Below are 23348 nucleotides of genomic sequence, written 5' to 3'. Positions count from 1 at the left end.
CCCTCCATTTAACCACAATTCTCTAAAGGCAGACTATGTAAGAAATGGTCTCTTCCACCGAAAATGAACAGAGTATTCATATATTTTGCCTCTGGCTAACAAACGCTCTGCCACAAACAACATCAGTTTTGGAAATAGACATACACATCAAAAATACCCTTGGGCATTAAGGAGGCAGCATCTTTGTCTCCGAAATGGCTCCGAGAGTCAACACTTACTCAATGTACTTGAGGGAGATTTTCTGCGTTTGCTTGGTGGTCACGGTTGCGATGTACATTTGCAACGCCGCCAGCCGCAGGGCGATGTCATATTTCAGCTCCGGCCCAAACCGCTCCTGAACGACGTCGTTACAACTCTGAAAAGATACCAGCAGAGGGCGCAGCTTGTCAAAGGATGCACTGCGTTGCCTCAGAGGGACAGGTGACAGGCGTTTCCCCACTGTCCCACCTTCACTTCCAAGGCAAGGGGCTAAATGTGGAAACAGTTTCACCGCTGCTTGGAACAGAGTCAGTATTTAAGTGCATGCACAAACACAGAGACCACACAAACATTCAACATTCATCACGAGCGAGCTATTTAAATATTTAGCTGTTTGTAAAAATAATGAGGAATTTAGGAATGGAATTTCCAAACACAGGTGCCACGACTGAACACGTGAAGCCCTAGGAGCTTGATGTGGCTTCTGTAGCTAGGCTGCCGGGATTGGAATCCTGGGTTCCAATCCTCTTTTTCCACTTTAAGAGGAAAGAATCCTCTTTCTCTACTTTCATCGTGTGACCTTGGGCAAGGCCCTTAATTGTTCTGTGCCTCAGTTTCCTCTTCTGTAAGTTGGGGATAATACTTCCCATTCACAGGGCTGTGACAAGGATTAAATGAGTTAACAAGCCCTCAGAATTCCATCTGGTAAACTGGAAGCACTCATAACATGTTTAGAACTGTCATCATCAATGTCACCCTCTTGCTATCATCCAGAGCGGTTTCGGGGAGGTAGAATGAGCAAGGTGATGGAGAGCAGCAGCTCTCGACCTACACCTGCCTCGGAGTCCTGTCTTTACCAATGGCTACCTCTGTGCACAAACTTCAAGCAGTTTACTTTGCTCTTGCAGCCTCAGTTTATTCATCTGTGCAATGGGGATCCATACCAATGACTTGGCCGGAGTGGAGAGGGTGGTGAGGATGAGGTGAGATGCACGCTTTGTCACAGCACCTTGGCGCACTCAGTGGAGGGTGGTTCTTGAAATCGTCAGTCCGTTCCAGTGCTGACTGCCCCCACTGAGACTCTGAGGGTGTCTCTCAGCTTTAGTTTGTTCACATGTAAAAGGGTGACACCTACCTCACAGGGTTTGGGGTGAGCATCAGATTGAAGAGGGGCTGAGAGGGTACTGTAACGTGTCAAGCCCCCCAGGACCACAAGTGAAGGGTCTGAGGGCGCCATTCTCAATCCTGCACGGAGCAAACACTGAGCCGAACGTTGATGGGAAGGGAAGCACGGTGCTGCTTAAGTATATTCTGCATGTGTGTTTACTTATTTTCATTATTGGAAACTAGGCTCTTAGGCTAGAAAATATATTTAGCCTCTTTCTCCCTTCTTTATTCTTCGTCTTGCCCCCAAAAGATTTCAAATGAAAAACCGTATCAGGATTTGTTTGGCTCCTTTCTGAGATAAGTACCTTTACGACCACTTCATGTATTGATTCTACTAAATGGGAACATGTACCCCATACGGTTTCTGCATACAGTATTTGCCCTTCGGATATGTCCCCCTGGGACCCTACTTGCCTGCTCTGGGTGCCTGCCTCTCGGCCCAACCCTCACCCCCAAGAGTGAAGCCACATTCCCTTCCCTCCATCCTTCATATGGTTTTCCACCTTCGCTTTTCCTTAAAATCCTACGTCTATCTGGATTGCACTGTACTCCTGTTGGAAGTGGGTCTGATTAGAGGCAGGAGACAGGGTGGCTCTGAGGGAAGCGGCCATTTTGTTTTGCTCGTCTTGGGTTTACCAGTTATTTCCAAGAGCCCAGGGTTGTCCACAGTGGGGGACCAGGGGTTTGAGGGTCCAGATAGGGTCATTTTATAGTCTCATGAGGGATGAGGGTGGGCAAGTCTCTTGGCAAAGTGCCAGGCCATAACACGCACTCGAAGAACCAGTTTTTTGATAAACCATTTTGACAGACCACTTTCTTCTAGGACTGCTATTGCATGACAGATTTGAAACAGGATCTTAGCATAGAATTTAGAGACAAAAGCTCCAAGTTGGATCCTAGGCTCTGTCAACTACCAATCAAATGACCTCGGACGTGGCACTTCATCTCTCTTGAGTCTCAGTTTTCTTATCTGAAAAAAAAAACAGGGCTAACAACAGCTAACTCTCAAGATTGCTAGCATACCTGCAGGGATGTTCCATAAAATGGAATGTGCTTTTTAAAGGTGAGTCATCACTATCACTTGTCCTCAGAGTTGTGACTGCCGTTGTTTTTTCCCACTCCCGTTATACCCTGTATTTAACCAGACTTCTGAGTGGATTCTTTTGTCAAGGTGATTAGTCACTTAATTACATTACATAATTAGTTCAGACTGATCCCGGAGAACTAGTGTGATGTCTGACTTATATATATATTTTGGTACAAATTATGCATTTATTACTCTCAAGTACATTATTTAAAATATAGTTATACACACAAATGGCGGTCATTGTTTTGCTAAACAGAGGTCTCGACAGACTCCGCTTTAGACCTATAAAAATTCATTTATAATGAATATGTGAGATATTAAAAAGGAAACCAATACTGCTAAAGTGTTTGAAAACATTTTGTAGCCTTATCATCCTGTTTACCAATTGGTTTAACCATCTTTGTTTTAATAGACAGTGGACAGCTAAATGTCAGCATAGCTTATTATAATTATGAAATAGAACAGTCTGGATTATTAGGGTTTACTGTTATTATATATGCTGAAATCTGTAAAATACTTCATGGTCCATTAATGGCTAGGAGATTCTTATATATTATCACTATCGAAACCTCTGTGGTCATTGTCATGGCTTGTCAATGGCCACTGCCCTCATTAAGAGCCCACTAGGCTGAATTGATTTTTGCCTGTGTAACGTGATAGACATTGTTTCTGTTTCCTCTCTTGTTCTCTAGGCTAATTTTATTGCACCTTTTTAGTACCTTAAAATCAACACTCGGACACAGCACCATTCGCAGGCCCACTGACATATGCTACACAGATATGTAATTTTAGACCTACTGCACGTTCTGTGATACAAGGCATTTTGAGACAGAGGGTCTGAGTCCAAGAAATTTTCATTTCCTATCTCAGTGGAGGATATATGAGATGATGGTAGGTTAACTTTGGCCTCTATCGCCCACCGTAACATGGCTCCCCCCTTCCCCCCCAGCGTTGGCTACTCCTTGAAGGGATAGCTAATCCACAACCTGTGCAACACCCAAGGGGGGAAAGCAGAAACGTCTTCAGTCTTCAGCTAGTCCCAGGGCAAGAGCCCCGGACAGGTTTTCCTGTTCTCAGGACAGTCCCACAGGTAGAAAAGATGTGTCTTTTGAATAAGAAAGATTTCCATGAACTGCATACTCCTGGGCTACTTAAAAGGTCTCCCCTCCCCAAGACTAATGCAACCGGGCTCTTCTTTTAGAAATGCAATGGACTTGTGATGTTGCAAACAGAAGCCAGGTAAATGGCTTTAAAGCATCATCTTGTTAATGGGATGAGTATATAATTCTAGAGAATGACATCACGTTCTACAGTCACACGCTGATCGGCACCTGTAATTACTTATTTGCAACTAACAAGCTAAAAACATAGCACGTGACATGAGTTGCCGTGGCAGAGCCCCGGGTTGGTTCTCAGAAGGAATATGGGAAGATGCAGTAATAGATCAGCTGAGAATCAAGCTGTCCCGTGCAGTCAGGTCTGGGTTACCTGGCCTCTGGGGAAGAGGGGATATTGTAACCCAGGTAACCAAAGTTTAACATGTAAGTTCATTGTTCTGGGTAGAAAATGGAGTGAAGTGCAGTGCACATTTCTTTATTTGATAAACAGGGTATACGGAGCAGGATTTGCCTTTTTCTGATGACTCCGGGTTATCTTCATAAACAGTAATCATCCTTCTGAGTTGTAAATACCACAGTCTCCTCCAAAGACCACTGGGGTGGGGAACATTTAACAGGCCTTTCCCTGAGTGCCCCCATCTGCTGGAATGTTCTAGTATGTTCTGCTTCTTTTCCCTCCCACTTAATTTCTGTTCTCCAGGGCTTACTGCCATTTAATTTGTGTCACTGTTCCTAATCTCTGACATCTATCTTGTCTACGTCTCTCTGCCATCTTCTATCTGTTTTCTTTTCACACCCAACTTTTTAAAGGTTACAAAAGCTTTGAAATAGACAAGAAAATACTGAGAATAGTAAAACAAATACCAGTATATCAACTACCCAGAGTTAACAAATGTTTCTTTTATTTTTCTTTTTCCTATGTTCTTTGCTTTTTATTTCTTACTTAGGGCTCCAGCAACCTTTGGCTTATACAGATATCCCCCAGCCAAAGAGAGCATTTTTTTGGGCCTCGCTCTTGCGTTTTCTCCTTTCTTGGTGGGGGAAGGTTACATTAAGGTTTACAACCTCTTTGAGTAATTCTAATGTAGATGCTTAAGCATTAGGTAAGTGGGTTCTTACTGTTTAATGTGATTATGTTGGGAATTTAAGTAACAGTAATGGGAAGCAGTTATAGAGAAATATAGGAACATCGCCTAAATATCAAGCAGATAAATTCCCTTTGGGATAAACAGCAAAGCGTCTCATTTCTGGAAGTCTTGTTTTTTTGAAAATTATATCCCGGGTATTTCAGAACAATCTAAGCACCAAATAAATGAATAAACAAAATAAGTAAATAAAGGAGAAGGGAAAACTCTTTCTTACAGGAGAATGCCAACAAATAACTGAAGAAGAAATAATGGAATTAGACAATTCATCATTTTCAACCATCGCAATAATATTTGGGCAAGAATCATCAACGAATACCAAAATGAACAGGTAAAAGGATAATGAGAGTTGCAAAGTGACTTTCCATAAATTACTTATTAACTATAAAAGGAAAAGTAGTAACTTCTGGAGAACATCAATTAATATGAATGTTGACAAGAGTCAGTGCGAACCTTACCACAAAGGGGACGAAATGACATCACATGCCTCCTGATACGATGCACTAAGGAGGGCATGGAGTCATTCATGTTGTTGTTCTGCCCCCAATGCAGAGCCTCAATCTGATCATGAGAAAACCCCAGAGAAACCCAAATCGAGAGAGGTTTCTACAAAATAACTGATCAGCACTCCGCAAAAATGTCAAGGTCGTGAAAGTCAAAGAAAGGCTGAGGCATGCTCCAGACTGAAGAAGACTAAAGTGACATGCCAACTAAATGCAAAATGAGATCCTGGAGTGGATCCTATCCGAGAAAAGATTGATATAAAGGACCTTTTTGGGACAATGGGCAAAATTTGGATACAGACTGTAGATCCAATAATGAAAATGGATCAGTGTTAAATTTCCTGATTTGGTTAATTGTATAATGATTATATTAGAAAATGTTCTCATTACTAGAAAATATACTGACATATTTCGGGGTAAATGAGCATGGTTTTGGTACCTGACATTCATATGGTTTAGGAAAGAAATCGTGTGTGACTGGGGAAGGGGAGGACGTGTGCACACGCTAAAGATAGGGTAAATGTAGTAAAATGGTAACAACTGGTGAATCTGGGTGAAGGATATCAAAGATATCCTTTACTACTCTTGCATCTTTTTCAGAAGGCTGAAATTATTTCAAAATCAAAAGTGAAAATTTAAAAAGCACCATGGAACCTCACTCAATATTTTGTAATCACCTATAGGGGAAGAGAATCTGAAGAATATATATATATATATGTGTATGTATAACTGAATTGCTGTGCTGTACACCTGAAACTAACATGATATTGTAAATCAACTATACTATAATAAGAAAAAAGCACCATGGAATCCTTTTATAATACATTGACCTTGGGGTGAGGGACGAAGAGAGAGAAGATCCCAAACAAAAGAATTCAGGGGGGAAAACCCCAGTTAATTCATCCCACAGTGTTAATATGAAACATGCCCTGGTTCTCACGTACCTGAACATACAGATACTCGAAAGCAACTGGATCTCGCCTTAAAAGGTCAATTGGATCCTTTGGGACGAAGCTAATTCGGAAAAGACATCTCATCTTATGCGAGCTGGGCCTCTGGGTCACCTAGAAGAGCAGACCAATGACAAGAAGCCTTCAGTGCTGGCGGAAAGGGCTGAGGGGCAAAGGCAAAGGCAGCTTTCTTTGGACACTGAGGAAGGAAGCGGTTGAGGTTCTTTTAGTATTTGTCATACATACTCATTCCCTGGACACTGCACATACCTGTGACCTAGGTCATGTTCCCCCAAAGCAGCCCCCGAAATGAGGGACTTCAATAAGGAACCGCTCCCAGGAGAGGCCAGTGAGGGGGTGGGGGAAGCAGGTCAGACAGGAGAGGAACCTGCTCGGGTCAGCCCAGCAGGGGTGGCTACAGGCTGTCCTGAGGGAGACTCTGGTGGGAAACTTACACCATGGAGCCTCTGGGATCACAGGTAAGTCATTCATTGGTTTCGGGCTGTCCCGGGGGATGTGAATTTCCAGGTATGGACAGGATGGGCGCCAGCAGTCTGAGGGCAGTCCTCTGAAGATGTGCAGATGCTGGCTGTTGTGAAAGTCACACACTCAAGCGAGGCTGGGGGTAGGGGGCGCAGAAGGGGACCCGGCGGTAGGAGCACAGAGATTGGCCACTACGGTTTATTACTGTGTAACACTGCTGTGGGATTTTTCCTCAATGAGACTCTAGAAGGACGGTAGCGATGAAAGCATGACAGTGGCAACTTGGATGACGTCCAACTGGAAAGCAGGAGGACAGAAGTTTGGGCCTGTTCACTAAAATTGGAGTCCATAGGTTTCCAAACTACCCAAACTTCTGCTATCATGATTTGTCCAAATTGTTCCAAGGGGCTTAGAATACACCACGGGTCCTTCAGGGTTAAGGACCACGGATCGTTTTGAGTTGCTTGCCTTTTCCCCAGCACGGTATGTGCCAACTACTAGGTCTTAGTTTCTTAATTCTTTTTGTAACAAAAGGGAATCAATCAATGAACGGTAGGTGCTTCATACACAGCTGAATGAATGAAAGACACTGGACTTCAAGAAAGAAGGTAAGAGAAAAAAAGTAAAAAAATAACAAACAAAAAAAGATTAAAAAAAGAAAGAAGGTAGAAGCTCTTCAATTTCCCTTAAAGAGGTCAGTGCGATGAAACTAAAACCATGCAGCAGGAACCCACACAGTTGTTCTACTTGTAGTTTTGTGCACTTGGATGTACTTTTTAATGCGCTTGCCTGCAGTTTCATGTACTTGTAACTACTTTTATGCAGAGGACAAACCTGGCAAAATAAAAATGTCTGTGAACTGCAATTTAAAAGTTCAAAATAGGGAGTTGTCTGGTGGCCTAGTGGTTAGGATCCTGGGCTCTCACTGCTGTGGCCCGGGTTCAATCCCTGGTCAGGGAACTGAGATCCCACAAGCCACGCAGTGCAGTAAAAAAAAAAAAAAAAATCAAAATAAAATAGTAATAACTTTACTGAGTTATCGGAGTGCGCACGCACACACACACACTCTGAGAGTTTACATTGCTAACTTTGTTATACAGAAGAATTTCAAGGGCAAAACACATCCCACGTTTAAAGGTATGCTGGGCATCCTGAGAAGCAGAAACACTGAACCAGCTTTCTGTCTGTGGGCAAGATTGCAAAGCTGAGTGAAGTTAGGGGCCCATGTGATCCGGGCTGCTCATCACTGGCTGACGGTAAAGCAAACCAGGAAGAAGGATGCGTGGGACTCTAAGAGACCTGGGGTGCTGGCAGGGCTGCTGTTGAGTGTTACAGTGACATAACGGTGTTTTGTCAGAAGGTCCTACCTGATGTCAGAAAGTCAGAGATCATCTTTTCTCCGGCTCCTTTAATTACAGGTTAGAAGCTGTCCTGAATTTTCCATAAGCCTCCTTGAGTTTATTTTTATCATTAGTAGGTTACACTAGTTTTGGGAAATAAATGAATGTAATGCAAAAACATGCTTTAGACTCATTAGCAATGGAAGTCCACGAGAATAGCAGTCTCTAAAACAAGCAAAAAAACAATTTCAATTTCTTGGAAACTTTAAGTAGTATGTAATAACAATGTTCCTTTCTAGACAGAAGCTTAGTGTCAAACTGCCTGAAATTCAGGTAGAGTCGCTTAAAAGCTCCTTGGGAGTTTTCATCAGTTAAATGTTTTAAAATAATTTTTGTTATTGGACAAATTCCTTATACTTACTCCCCAATTCTCTCATGCCTATAAATATTTCATGGGTCAAATTTTTCATATGTATTGAATTCAAAGGCATATAGCTGGTTTGTTTCAGGATATTTAAACAATCAGTTTTCTAGAGATAATACTTGAGTTTTAGCACTTTGCTTTTACTTCTGATTAAAGACAAAACAAAGCCTCTTCTAGAAAGATAAGGGAAGAAGCATTGTTAGAGGCTTTTTGTTTCCTTCTAAGTTTCTTGTTTTGTTTTGTTTTGGGGGTTTTTTTTTGGTGGAGCCACCCCGGGTTCCCTGACCAGGGATTGAAGCCGGGCCACTGCAGTGAAAGCACTGAGTCCTAACCACTGGACTGCCAGGGAATCCCTCTAATGTTTTTTTTTTTTTTGAAGGCATCATTACATTTATTTTCGGCCCTTTATGAGTCCTACCACACCAGGCCCCCGTCCCCCCGCCTCATCCAGCCCCACGCATTTCCACGCGTGGCCTGGACCCGAGGGACTACAACTCCCGGCAGGCTTTGCAGCAGGAGCCTGTAGCCAGGGTATCCTGGGAAAAGTATTGCAGGTGGGCTTCACCCGCACGCTAATAAAAAAGGCCAGTAGGGGAGAGTAAATTAAGCTCTGATTAGTAGATACTGGAGGAGGTAAAGCAAAAAGACCTGGGGTTTATTCTTGGCCCTTAGGGAAAAGGAGTCTTGACCTTGCTGCCCGCGGAGTAGGAGGGTGGCCAGCGCCAAAAGTCCTGATGGAAGAGAAAGCCGGGGGTTGAAACTCCTCCTCTAATGTTTTAAAAGAAGTCTAAAGATTGGAAATCAATCCGGAATGAGAAGTTATGGTTACCTAGCATCAGAAGAGGCTTTGAAAGAATCTCTGTCCAGAAAAATCAGCATGAAGCTTTCCCATAAAGGCTGGGTGGTACGTAGAAGTTCAGGGGGAAAGTAGAAATAGAAATATCAAAAAGTTGTGGGTGGTTTCATTAGACTCATAGTAACTGGTTGTCTGCCCACATTCCCTTGGCATTTACTGCTCCAAGCTGAAGGCTATTTACTGCAAACACCTGTGACCATCTGCCAGCACAGGGCAAACCAGCACAGCCAGGGAGAAGTTGTCCTTAGGAGAAGCCCACTCGCAACTATGGACAGGATGTTAGCGTACAAAGCCCCAGCCCCCTCGCCCTCGGGTGGGATACCTGAGGCACGTTCTCTGCTGGTTTCCTGTGTCCCCAGCAGGATTGCGCTCCAGGTGCCCACAGTGGAAACTGGCTTGATTACACACTCTTTATTGGCGTCCCCATTTCCCCTCCCATTCCTCTCCCAGTATTTCCCGATATCGCCTCCCAAATAAACCACTGACATCCAAATCCTTGTCTCAAGGTTGGCTTCTGGAGGAACTCGGAGCCAAACACTGACCTTTCACATGTGGGATTCTGTGTATCAGGGGTTGTTCCCCTATAACAAAGAATAAACAACTCATCTGTTTCCAAGCGTGTTTTGGCACAGGTTAAAATAATAAACAATTAGATGTGATTTAAAATATCAATAGGTAGACTTAAACGTCATAAAAATAAAAGGTCAAGTTTAGAGAGGGGAATATAAATGAACACAAATGATAACTTTGTAACGAATTCATTGCATCGAGTTTTACTAAATTGAGAGAGTCAGGTATATCTGCGGGACCTGACGTGTAGCTTTTAATTGTGCGACAACCAAAAGGCAATTGAGCGTGATGACACGTTCTGCTACTCCATCCGTCTGGGGGTGACTTGACTCCCTGCCTCTCCTCTTGGTGTCCCCTCACGCCCCCCTCCATAACGTCCCCTCTTCAGTGAACTCTCCTACATAAGAGGAATTTGTTGAAATCCCTTATATATCCAACAAAGACCCTGCTTGTGTGGAATCACAAGGAAAGTCAGGGCGCTGTGCTGAATTCAGCAGCCAAGCAACCCGCTTGTCTCCCCAGAGAACAGATGGGGGTGGCATCTTGGTGACCAGGAGCTGGGACACATTCGTGGGTCACATATTTACAGTGGGCACGATGGGGCAGCGATTTCAGGCTTCCAGAAACAGTCTGAGGTAGGTACCCGGAACTTACAAGCACAAAATATGATTTTGGCTTAATTTAAATAATCGCAGAAAGCATTTCTTTTTAATAGTTTCTAGAGATCAATTATCAAAACAGGTGAACAAGTCATTACCATAACAAAATATAATTCTGCAGAGCCATATCCCCAATGAGTCACTGCTGAGTCTTTGACAATTCTGTTTGTGAGATCAACTGACAGTCTATGAAAAATTGACAAAAGGCAGACATCACCTTGAGGTGTAAAATCCGCTGTGAATGCCAGTGCTTCCTACAGTGGGGCTGCCCAGGGCTGTGGGGAAGGTATTTAAAGGATTCAAGGCCAGGGGAGCTCTGGGCAGGACAGCCTCTGCTCTCAGGGGCAGCACGGGCACTGGGGGTATAATTCACACACCTGAGTTAGGGTCTCCTGTTCATGAAGCAAGAGCAGCTTCGTTCCGGCCCCCTCCATCCTCTGCTCCAGCATGAGGGAGAAGTGTTCGATGCCTTTGATGGAGAGTTTCTCTTGAAGGGTTAGGATGACATCCTTACAGAGGAAACAGACAAGATGCGATCAAAATCAAGGCAGGCCTTTTGTAGATTCCACATATAAATGAACTTATATACAAAACAGAAATGGACCCACAGACATAGAAAACAAACTTACGGTTATCAAAAGGGAAAGAGGGGAGGGATAAATTAAGACTTTGGGATTAACATATACACAGCACTATGTATAAAATAACCAACAAGGACCTACTGTATAGCACAGGGAACTATACTCAATATTTTGTAATAACCTATAAGGGAAAAGAGTCTGAATATATATGTAACTGAATCACTTTATACAGCCTAGCAACAGATTGTGCAGTGTAGTCGGCTCAGCTCCCCTCCTTCTAAATGGGGTGGCAATTAAACCACCTCTGAAAGTGGTCTACATGCCTGCATGCCAAATCCAGTCCACCACCTGTTTTTGTAAAATAAGTTTTATTGGAACCCAGTCTTGCTCATCTGTTTATGTATTGGCTGCTTTTGTGCTCTGCATGGGCAGACCTGAACTTGGTGGCAATGGAGGCTGTGTGGCCTGTGATGCCTAAATTATTATATTTGCTATCTGGCTCTTCACAGAAAAAGTTTGCCGACCCCTAGCCTGCCCCTCTGTAAGAGCACGTGGTAGTGGTGAGGAACGTGGGCTCTGGAAAGTCTGGCTTCTGCCCTGGCTCTACTTTGTATTAGCTGGCAGCTTAAGGCAAGTTACTTAACTTCTAGGCACCTTAGTGTCCCTGTCAACTGGGGATAATAATAATACCTGCCTCAGAATAGATACCGGTACTAAATGAGTTCATACACAGACAGCATTTATTACAGCACTGCTTGGCACACAGTTAGGGCACCATATTGATGAAAGAAATGTTCACATAATGAGGTATGGGGAAGTCATTCTGGCTTATGCATGAGTTAACTTGAATTTTTTTTTTTTTTTGGCTGCACCAGGTCTTAGTTGTGGCATACGGGTTCATAGTTGCGGCATGCATGCGGGATCTAGTTCCCCGACCAGGGATGGAACCCGGGCCCCCTGCATTGGAAGCCCGGAGTCTTACCCACTGCACCAACAGGGAAGCCCCAAGTTAACTTGAATTTTATGCTAATTTGAACAGTCTGTTTGTGGCCTATCAAACATTGTACATCTGCCTTATTTTTTATTATTATTATTTTTAAAATTTATTTATTTATTTATTTTTGGCTGTGTTGGGTCTTCGTTTCTGTGCGAGGGCTTTCTCTAGATGTGGCGAGCAGGGGCCACTCCTCACAGCGGTGCACAGGCCTCTCACTGTCGTGGCCTCTCTTGTTGCGGAGCACAGGCTCCAGACGCGCAGGCTCAGTAGTTGTGGCTCACGGGCCCGGTTGCTCTGCGGCATGTGGGATCTTCCCAGACCAGGGCTCGAACCTGTGTTGCCTGCATTAGCAGGCAGATTCTCAACCACTGCGCCACCAGGGAAGCCCTGCCTTAATTATTAAAGAAAAGGGCACACTGACCAGAAGTCAAGAATGTCCACGTTAAAAATAAAGATTAAATGGCTCCCTTCCTGGGATACCAATGCTGGTCCTGCTTCGATGATAAGACTCCCTTCCCAGGTGCCAAGGTCATACTGACTCGCTGTGTACCTGCTGGTCTAGTTTATTTGAAATCTGAAGAAATGTATTCCTGACTTGTTTAATGTTCCTTTTTTCTGACAAGATATAAAACTGTGCTTGAAAACCATGCCTTTCTGGAGCAGTTTCTCAGAGTAATCTGGGAAGCTGGCTTGCTGGCTATAGTCCTCCGTTTGGCTGAAATAAAACTCTTTTCTATTCTTATTATTGATTATTTTTGTCGACAATGATGATATACATACATTAGCTTTTATTTTAAGTCTCCGGGGAAGGTAGAATGAGCAAGCTTTGTCAGCAGTCCTTCACAGGATTAAACATTTATGATCAGAAAGGTGTTCTATACACAAGCACAAGTGGACTGTAATGTAAACAAATGTCCTCAACCATTACTTTTTTCATGTACTCGAAAACTAGTAAATGATCTCTTCAAAGATAATTAACACTCAGATGCTAAAATCCCACAGAGCAACATTTGGCAATTTCTGGAGACATTTTTGGTTGTCACAACGGGGCTGGGGATGCTACTGGCATCAAGGAATTTTCTGGTCCAAAGGATCGACAATGTCAAGGGAGAGAAACCTGGCCATACATAGAAGTTTTTTTTTTAATTGCTCTTTCTGGGGTTTTGATTCTTCCCCGTGGATCATTTTCAATTTCTTCTGGCTCCTTTAAAACAAAGACCCCCATACCTACCCACCACCAAAAAAATCATTCAACAGAAATTCCGTGACTATACTGAATTTCATAAAAAGATTCTGTTTCGTAATTTTTGCTCAAGACCCAGAAAAGAGAAAAGAAAACCAGCCTCTGTGTGGCAACACATATTTTATAAAACATTCTCCTGAATCACCAGGGAGGACATGTGCTAGCAACAGTGTTTTCCTATCGTGACTCTGTAAGCAAGAATTTTGGCAATTTTTATTAAACAGCATCATATCCCTTTCATACCTATACTATTTCCACTTTACGCCTCCCAGTCTGCATCTAATGTGATAATGAGGCTGTTAGGCACAAGCTAAGATAGCTTTAATTTGATGTGAACTCTGCATTGCTCTCCCCATCTTCTCATTGTCATCTGCCATCCTCAGGGAAATCAAACTTAGTCTGGGGTGGCTTCCTATAATAAAAAGGCCAGAGGGAATTAACAACAGGGCTCTCTTTTAAATTTAGATTTACTTCTGTTAAGAAATGCATTCAGGTCTTTACCTATATCTTCAGATGGGTAAGGGCTCCAATGGCAAGGAGCTTTTCTGACCAGTTGGTATCACAGAACAAGCCACAGTATCAGAGGGAGTTGAAACAATGTAGCTCTTTTGGGTTAAGTCAGGGGTCTTCAAACTAGAGCCTGGCCCCTTCATTTCAAATCTGGCCAAGGCCATTCATTTACATATTATCTGTATAGTAAAGGATGAGTCTCGTCTGAAGAAAGATTTGCCTCTTTGCCCCTGGCTCTTGGGAGGTAACCTCTAAGCCCTTGGAGTATCCTGCCTGACAGAGGTGTCTTTGTTCACTGAGTGGGGGAGGGGGCGGGCGGGCGGGGTGTCTTGGGCTACACTGGATAGTCTATGTTAATGATGGGATTCATGGTGGGGACCGTGGACCATGTGGTATCAGCTCACCTCTGGAGGGGCAGGGTGCTAAGGTCAGCCACACAGGTGGGTAGCTGTGTCTAAGTGGACAACCCCCAATAAAAATTGTGGACACCAAGGTTCAGGCGAGCTCCCCTGGTTGGCAGTACCCCGTGCACACTATCACACATCAGTGCTGGGAGAAATAAGCACTGTCGGCATGGCTCCCCGGAGGGAGGATGACTGGGAGCTCTCTGCCTGCTCTCTGCCGCTCTGAGCACCTTTTCCCCTTGTTGATTCTAATCTGTAGCCCTTTGCCATAATAAACTGTAACTGCGAGGATACCAATTTGCTGCGTTCTGTGAGTGCTTCAAGTGAATTATTAAAGCTGAGGGTGGTCTTAAGGACTTCCTGAACCCACCTGTCTCTGGCTGCTTTCATGAAACAACAACTGAGTTGAGTAGTTGCAACAAAGAGCAAATGGCCCACAAATACTCTCCAGGCCTTTCCAGGAAAAGTTTGCTGACCCCTAAGTTAGTTGATCAATACTTGGAGTAACATCTCACTATAAATTGATTTTGAGTAGGAATAAAGGAAAAGGGCTTTTTCAGTCATCACCACTTAAAATTAGCAGTCTTGTACAAAGGAAGTTAATATTTCATCTGGAATGATTTAAGGATGATTTAAAAGCTCCCTCATCAATCTAATATTGTCTGCTCTATTACCTGCTAAATCACGACCTATTTCAAGCAATTCAGAACAACCTGCTTGTGGTACCATGGCAATAAGAATGCACAGCGAGTTGGCCTTGGCGGAAATAATTCCACTCATAAGGCCTATGCTGATTAAGTTTTTAAAAATGAGAATTAGAGGGGCTTCCCTGGTGGCGCAGCGGTTGAGAGTCCGCCTGCCGATGCAGGGGACGCGGGTTCGTGCCCCGGGCCGGGAGGATCCCACGTGCCGCGGAGCGGCTGGGCCCGCGAGCCGTGGCCGCTGAGCCTGCGCGTCCGGAGCCTGTGCTCCGCAACGGGAGAGGCCACAGCAGTGAGAGGCCTGCGTACCGCAAAAACAAACAAACAAAAAACTCTACCAATAGTCAACCTCTAATTCTCATTTTGTTTTTTGTTTTGTTTTTGTTTTGCTTTTTTTTTTTGCGGTACGCAGGCCTCTCACTGCTGTGGCCTCTCCCGTTGCGGAGCACAGGCTCCGGACGCGCAGGCTCAGCGGCCACGGCTCGCGGGCCCAGCCGCTCCGCGGCACGTGGGACCCTCCCGGACCGGGGCACGAACCCGCGTCCCCTGCATCGGCAGGCGGACTCTCAACCGCTGCGCCACCAGGGAAGCCCGGTAGACGTTTTTTTAATACAAAGTTGATATTCTCTTGATACATTATTGTACAGATCATCACTAGGTACCCTATTTTCTTTTTAACCTCAATAAAACCCTTTTTATTGTGCCATTTGAAGAAAGCCTATTTTAGGCTGATAGAACACTAGGGAGCAATGGATTTCTGAACACACCCTTGTCCAATAAAACAGAGAATATGCACTTTTCTTCCCCAGGAAGGAAACATGGGGGCAAAGGACCCATACGCTTTGTTATACCAGGTGAGAACTCACCTGTGGCTCCGAAATAACAGGATTGCTTTGTGACTCTTCCTTTTCACCCCTCTCCTAAAAGTACACCTCATTTCTACCTTTTTATGTATCATTTCCATGAACTTGGTTATAGCAATTGAAAGTAAATGTTATCTTTACATTATTCTATCCCTTGTTTTTGCTGGACACCAAAGTAGCAGATACTCAATTAACATCTAACAACTTAATCATCTCCGTGGCTGACATGGCTGAGAAATCATGCTGCCTTTGGGCAGGGTGCCAAGCCTTCTTGGTGACAGTCACACTATTTTAATTAATTTTCAGCTGTATTAAAATGACTAGCCCTAGTATCTCATGACTGATAGTATATTATATTGTTTTGCAACACACACACACAGACACACACACACACGCAGAGAAGAACCTTGTTAGTTTAAATTTTTTGTTTGGGTTTGTGTTTAAGTATTCACACACTACCTTATTTGGAAACAACGAAAAAAATCTCAGAAATAAACAGAGAGTTCTGAATGAAGGTATAGCCACACAAGACTCACAGTGGGACTTCCATGCCATACCTGGCAGTGTCCAGGTACACAGTTCAGCGGGTCCTCTTACCTTTATGGAGGTGGTGCAGTCAAAGCGAAACGATTTGGTCTGCCCATTTTCCAGATAGACTTTCAGGACGTTTGGCATAAAAAGAAGTGAATTATCCTTAACAGTTTCCTATTTAACAAAAAAAAAAAAAAAAAAAAAAAAAGAGGAGGGGTTGTAAGTCAGTTGAATTAGGATTCTGCCCTTTGTAGAAGCAGCATATATCTTCAATTTATTCTAATCACAGCATAAAAAAATAAAAAATCAAACTCCCTAAGGCCAACCAAAGTATCCCTTTGGTGATATCTGAGCTCAGTTGTTCATAGCAAAATTCTTCTCTTCTAGCTACAAATAACTCAGCTGACTCAACTAAAAGAACTTTTCCCGTCAGAAGATCGATCAGATGAGTTTTTTTTTTTTAAATTTAAATCAAGGTTTCCCACTGGAAAACGCAATGACAGAAATAATACCTTTGTAATTAGACCACAATGTTTGGGACCACAAGGCCAGACTTTAGCAGAGCAGCGTGTCTTAAACAGAAAGAGGACCAGCAATGATGATGTTTCACATGATGCCTGCTGGCAGGGGTCATGATGGCGAATCACAAGCATTAACAAGCTTCAAGTTTAAAGTAATTTTGTGAAATGATTTTTAACCCATTTAGAGATGTTCCTCAAACTCCAAGGGGATATATGAGGAACGCGTTAGTGTGTTAAAAGAATAAAACACTGTCTGTAACAAACAGATAACTTAAAAATAAGTCAAAAAGAGATGTTTGAAGCGCAACCAAATGTAAACAAAAGACACACATTCCTTTGAATTTTCTCTTCAGCTGGAAGTAGGGAGAGATGAAAGGGGGAGCAGGAAGGCAAGTTGGGTGAGTTCCACGAACACGTGGTTGGTTATGAAGTCACAGGAGTGGAGGGGAAGTCAGCAATCATGAAAGCGTAAGTCCCTTGTTTTACACATGAGGAAACTGAGACGAGATGGACAGAGATTTGCTAACGTCCTACAGTTGGTCCATGAGAATTCAGTCCCTAAGTATGTCCGTAACAGGCTCATGCCTTTCGCTTCCTGTTTCTTTCTCTGACTGCCCTCCCCTCCTCTCTACTCCTGAGGGCTTCACACACGACTTTCCTGCTGCCCAATTCACTGAGTTAGAGTGGCTCCAAGTCCAGAAGGAAGGCCACACAACGACTCAGAAAAGCAAGAGGAGACCGGAAAGGAAGCCGGTCACAAAGGCTGAGGGGCAGACAGCAGACCGAATGTCCCTGCCTCGCTCAGGCCTGTGGTGAGGCCGCGGAGGCTGCAGGAGATGATCGACCCCCAGAGCTGTCCCCACACACCAGCTGCTTTTTATCCAGGGACAAAGGGAAGCTGCCACAGCAGCTCCTGGAATCATATTCTCTCTAAAGATGCATAAACCGCTTGCCCAATCTCATGCTCAGAAGCTTGAGAAAAGATGAGGTAAGTTTCCCACGCCCCTCTGTGTCACAGTCATTCCTCTGGGACTGGAACTAACAGCCTTAAACTGGGACAGTCTTGTTCTGAAATAATTATGGTAACTCTGCATCCAGAGTGATGGGGATTCACCGAGAGGAACAGAACAGACCGTGGTGTGAAAGGGGGCAGACGGGATGCGGTGGGACATGGCCACTGGGAGGACAAGGCCACAGCTAAAATGTACATGGGGCAGCACAGTGACAGCCTTAGGCCCCATCCCACAAACATCACAGCAGTTTGACAGATTGGCCAGTTAAGCCCCTGGATTCCGAGTGGGGCAGACGCAGGTCAGCAAGTTTTGGCCAGAAGACACTTGGCACCATGAGTGCCTTGCCCAGGATATGCAGGCCTCTTGTCTTCAAATTCAAATCCAGGACCGCCCTCAGGGAAGAGTCTGTGGCCCTCAGCAAGTATATCATGGATGAGAGTTTTATCCCTTTGAGTTTATTTTAACAACAAAACCTCGACAACAAAAGGTGGCATTTCAAAAGTCCAAAAAATATGAGCACCCTGGACGGTAGCTTGCTAAAAACTAAAAATACTAGGCTATATTTTTGGGGAAAAAATTGAAAATAAGCATCCTATCAACGTTTGCATCATTCATTTTGAAGATCAATTACGTGCCTGAGTAATCATGATTCCTATCAAGACCTACTGATGGAGGTCTGGGCAGTATTTCTTCACTCCTGGTTGCATATAGGAAACGCTTCCCATCATTTTAACTTCTTTCCATTTTGATTAGTTGAAAGAACAGAGACATTTTAGTTTGCATAAGGAAAACCTCAGGGGAAACCCTTCTCAAATAGAGAATGGGCTGTTACATGGAAGAATGCGTAATTGGCAGAATGGGGAGAAATAGGTGAAAGTTTCAAAGAGGCACATTCTGCTCAACATGAGGCAATGCCAAGTGATCTCAAATCCAACGAACTCCTTTGTAAAGTAGTGAAGTCTCTAACTCTGGAAGCATTCAAGGAAATACCAGACTACTATGTCTTCTGGGTTTGTAAGAAGGAATAGAGCTGGCACAAACTGCCGATCTCTCAAGCCGTCTACAATCCTGAGATTCGACACCCCTGTGAAATCCAACAACCAATTCTGAACTGATCATTCCAGCGGGGTGACTGGCTCTGCTTAGTGCAAAGCCCCTACCTCAAGGCCTCTCTTTGAGTCACCAGCGGGTGTCTGTCAACTCACCGACACTTGGCCGTTGATGATGACCTCCTCGGAGAATCGCACTTTGACTGGATTGGACTTTAACCTTGCCTTTTTTGCAGCACTAATAAATGCTGATTTGGGAGACTAGAAAATAAGAAAACATTTGATCTGATTATTGGTAATGTAAGGCCAACCTTGTAAGAATTGTCTCCTATCTTTATCCTCCCAGATATTGAACATTTTTGCTAAAAAGTGTTTGGTGCATGCCCCATTCAAGGACTAAGTACAAATTATGGATGCAGCTGAAACCCTGTTATGCTCATCAAGCAATAAGTTTGATTTAGCCACCAGACCAGAACTATAGACAGCATGTTCCATGTTCTTACTGAGCACATTTCCAAGGACCTTTTAAAATGACAGTTGTGGAAGTACATAAATCCTGCTTTCAATACGGAGCTTTGAGTACCATGCAGAAGGTTAGGTGGTAGCCAAATCTCATGTTGGGTTTATGACAAGTCGCTCATTAGTTATGTATTTTAACAAGGCGGAGAAGAGCCACTGGTAGTTCTAAAATGATTGATAATCCTACTGTTATTCACATTAATGGTATATGGGCACGTGAGCAGGTAAGGGTACACACACGCACACGTGCAAAAGCTCCCACGCTTTATGAGCCCAAAACTCGAGTTTCAGCCTCTTACTGGTAACCTGTGATCCTATGACCTTACTTAGAAGTGAAAGGTAGAGAGGAGACCTTGACTTACAAGCGAAAGTCAACTGAATCACTTTGCTGCACAGCAGTAATTAACCCAACATTGTAAATCGACTATACTTCAATAAAATAAATAAATAAGAAATAATATCAAAAAAAAAAAGGTCGACTTCATGTTCTGCCTCATCTTATAGACCCTCTGTACTGTCTTTCACTGGAAAGAGGAGCTGCAAGATTCAGTTGGTCTCCCTCAGAAATTGAAAGGACAATGATAAAACCTGCTTAGAGGCTGTGATCTTGGTCAACTGCCTTCATGTGAGAATCAGCCTCACTGCATAGTTTTAAGAAAGCCCGAGGGGAAGGGAACTCACGTGGTAGATGAGCTCCCTACCATGTTGCAGGCACCATCTGTTTATTTTGAAAAAGAACTGCATTCTCTATTGAACCTAATATAGAGGTAAATATTTAGCTTGAATCATACAACTGCAATTTTATAGATTAAAATGGTCAAATACTGGGAAGGGCACACGGTTCAGCCTAACGTTTTTCATACTACACAGTTCTAAGAGACTGAGGCTGTTGTGTAAAGAATTCTAGTAATTGACTCTAAAATCAACACAGAGGTTCATCCTCCTGCGTACTGCATTAATCTCAAAGCACAGAAACCAGTTAGGGTGTCCCAGACTTTGAATTTCAAGAAAAATGAAAACAATAAAAGGATTCCCATCTTTGTCAAATACAAGTATACTTGAGATCAATTTAAAAACAGTATGATGGAATGGATAAGTTAAATGTGGTCTAGCCGTACAATGGAATACTATTCAGCCACAAAAGGAATGAAGTTCTGATACATGCTACAACATGGATGAACCTCGAAAACATCATGGTAAGTGAAAGAAACCAGACACAAAAGGCCACACATTATATGATTCGATTCCACTTATATGAAATGTCCAGAATAGGAAAATTCTGTCTCTATGGAATAGAGACAGAAAGCAGATCAGTGGTGGCCAGGGGCTGGGGAGGACGGTGAGGAGAATGAGGAGTGACTGTTTAATGGGTGTGGGGTTTCCTTTTGGGGTGATGAAAATGTTCTGGAACTTGATAGTGGCAATGGTTGCATAAGATTCTGAATGTACTTAATGCCACAGAACTGTACACTTAAAAATGGTTAAAATGTGGGCCTAGAGTCTGTCATACATACAGAGTGAAGAGAAAAACAAATATCATATGCTAACACATATATATGGAATCTAAAAAAAAAAAAAAAAAAAAAAAAAAGGTCATGAAGAACCAAGGGGCAAGACGGAAATAAAGACGCAGACCTACTAAAGAATGGACTTGAGGATATGGGGAGGGGGAAGGTAAGCTGGGATGAAGTGAGAGAGTGGCATGGACATATATACACTACCAAACGTAGAATAGATAGCTAGTGGGAAGCAGCCACATAGCACAGGGAGGTCAGCTCGGTGCTTTGTGTCCACCTAGAGGGGTGGGATAGGGGGGGTGGGAGGGAGGGAGACGCAAGAGGGAAGAGATATGGGGATATATGTATATGTATAGCTGATTCACTTTGTTATACAGCAGAAACTGACACACCATTGTAAAGCAATTATACTCCAATAAAGATGTTAAAAAAATAAAAAATAAAATATATTTACTCTTAAAAAATAATAATAAAATAAAATAAATAAAAATGGTTAAAATGGTAGATTTACGTTACGTGTATGTTGTTATAATAAAACAATCATTGTTGGAAAAACACATGATAAAACATGTGGATGTGTATTCCTGGGTGGAGTTCTGCTTTAATGCTCAGAAAATCCTTTTATTTCAAAAGTTCCCCTGTGTCTTAAGGGCAGCATAGATGGATGCTTTGGCCTCCAGACTTTCAATTCTTCCACTTATGCAAGATGTTTTAAGAGAACGGCTGCCCTTTAAAAACAAAGTGAAACAAAAAAACTAGAAAAACTCTGAATGGCTCCTCAAAAGAATAGCTTTGAACATGCTCAACGTGACTTTTTAAAAGTCCTACTGCAAAGCTGAAGTCATGGGACAGGGATGTTCTCTTCGGTACCGTAATTACAGGCCAAGCGTACTCATGATGAATGAACAAATCATACAGTAGGGAGTTCATTTGCTTTCGATATGCCATTTTTTAGCTGAAGGGAAAACATTATTCTCCCGTAATGATTTTAAGCAGGGGATATTTACCTTGGCACAATGCGTTCAGCTCAAGTGAAGCGGCTGTAATAAAGCTACCCAGAACAGACACTGCTAATTAGATGAGATATTTGAATGCAGTAACACCCCACTTCCCCAGCAATGTTTGGGAATGATGTACTTCACATGTGCTCAGCGTGCCAGATACTGAGGTTTATTCCTCTATGCATCTGAATTTTTAAATGTGATATTTTACCTTATTCTTCTAAAATGTTACATAATTCCTTGCCTCAATAAAAAGTATATTTAACAGAATGTAGTTTCTATGCATCTCATTTGATGTATAATCTTAGAATGCAGTGATGTTCCTATGGAAGTACATAGGGTTATTGGCCCCAGTGGTCCCATAGAGCAGAACTGGTCAAGCTGGGGATGCTTGTCTCTACTGTCTGTAGCTATTGCATGCCCACTTCTTGGAGTCTCATTCCTGAATTTATTTCCCATGCCCTAATGACAAACCTGGTAATCTAGGAAAACCAGAAAGAAAACTAGATAGCCAAGGTAGTTAAGTAAATATTATTTTATACATATTTTGAAGTCAACATACTTGGGATAAGAGTCTAAGAATCCATACAAGTTGCATTTTTCTTGTTCTGCATTTGTGACTATTTCATATAATGGACATACATTTCAAAAATTACTTTTTGATGATAAAAACATTAGCTCTACAAGTCTGAAGGTTACTGAATTAGAATCAGTAAAGTAATGGCTTCTTCCACTGGCTGGAGTTACCTCTGGTACATGGGGTATGCAAACCAGTCATGACTGCAGTTTTGACTCAGATCTCTCTTTGTGGCTAAAAACTATACAATGTACACCACCCAAAAACCTGATACATTAATGCCTGGCAACCTGCCGACCAACAGGTGCTGATCACAAGCACTTCATATCCTGTGGTGGAAATGACAAATAATTACTATTTCGAATAATCAGATTTTCCGGCTCTTAATTAATTTTAAGATTAAAAGGCCTCTAATCAACCCCTGCACCTCTTTCCAAATTCACTGTTGCTAAGATGGCCACGATGGATGGCTGACATGCTCCTGATGCTCTTAGAAGTCATTAGAACTTAGTTGGAAACAAAACTACAGACATAAATTTCTCAGGGTATATGCTACCATACGACCCAGCAATCCCATTACTGGGCATATACCCTGAGAAAACCATAATTCACAAAGAGTCATGTACCAAAATGTTCACTGCAGCTCTATTTACAATAGCCAAGACATGGAAGCAACCTAAGTGTCCATCCACAGATGAATGGATAAAGAAGATGTGGCACATATATACAATGGAATATGACTCAGCCATAAAAAGAAACAAAATTGAGTTATTTGTAGTGACGTGGATGGACCTAGAGTCTGTCATACAGAGTGAAGTAAG

The 23348-nt window shown here is 42.9% G+C and overlaps 1 protein-coding gene across 1 annotated transcript in view; it reads right to left on the bottom strand.

Annotated features, from left to right (window-relative positions):
• The window catches only part of FRMPD4 (FERM and PDZ domain containing 4), a 194514-nt gene that overhangs the window by 19136 nt on the left and 152030 nt on the right, over positions 1 to 23348 (bottom strand). Inside the window, exons 5-9 of the mRNA XM_024115501.1 lie at positions 19070 to 19174; positions 16397 to 16504; positions 10878 to 11009; positions 6163 to 6282; positions 219 to 355 (exon numbers count right to left, since the gene is read on the bottom strand). Of these exons, the coding sequence (XP_023971269.1) occupies positions 219 to 355; positions 6163 to 6282; positions 10878 to 11009; positions 16397 to 16504; positions 19070 to 19174 (602 nt within the window). The remainder of the gene's footprint in view (positions 1 to 218; positions 356 to 6162; positions 6283 to 10877; positions 11010 to 16396; positions 16505 to 19069; positions 19175 to 23348) is intronic.

The sequence above is a fragment of the Physeter macrocephalus genome, chromosome 7 (assembly GCF_002837175.3).
Source record: "Physeter macrocephalus isolate SW-GA chromosome 7, ASM283717v5, whole genome shotgun sequence".
Taxonomy (NCBI): Eukaryota; Metazoa; Chordata; class Mammalia; order Artiodactyla; family Physeteridae; genus Physeter; species Physeter macrocephalus.
This window is presented reverse-complemented; position numbering and strand designations above follow the sequence as displayed.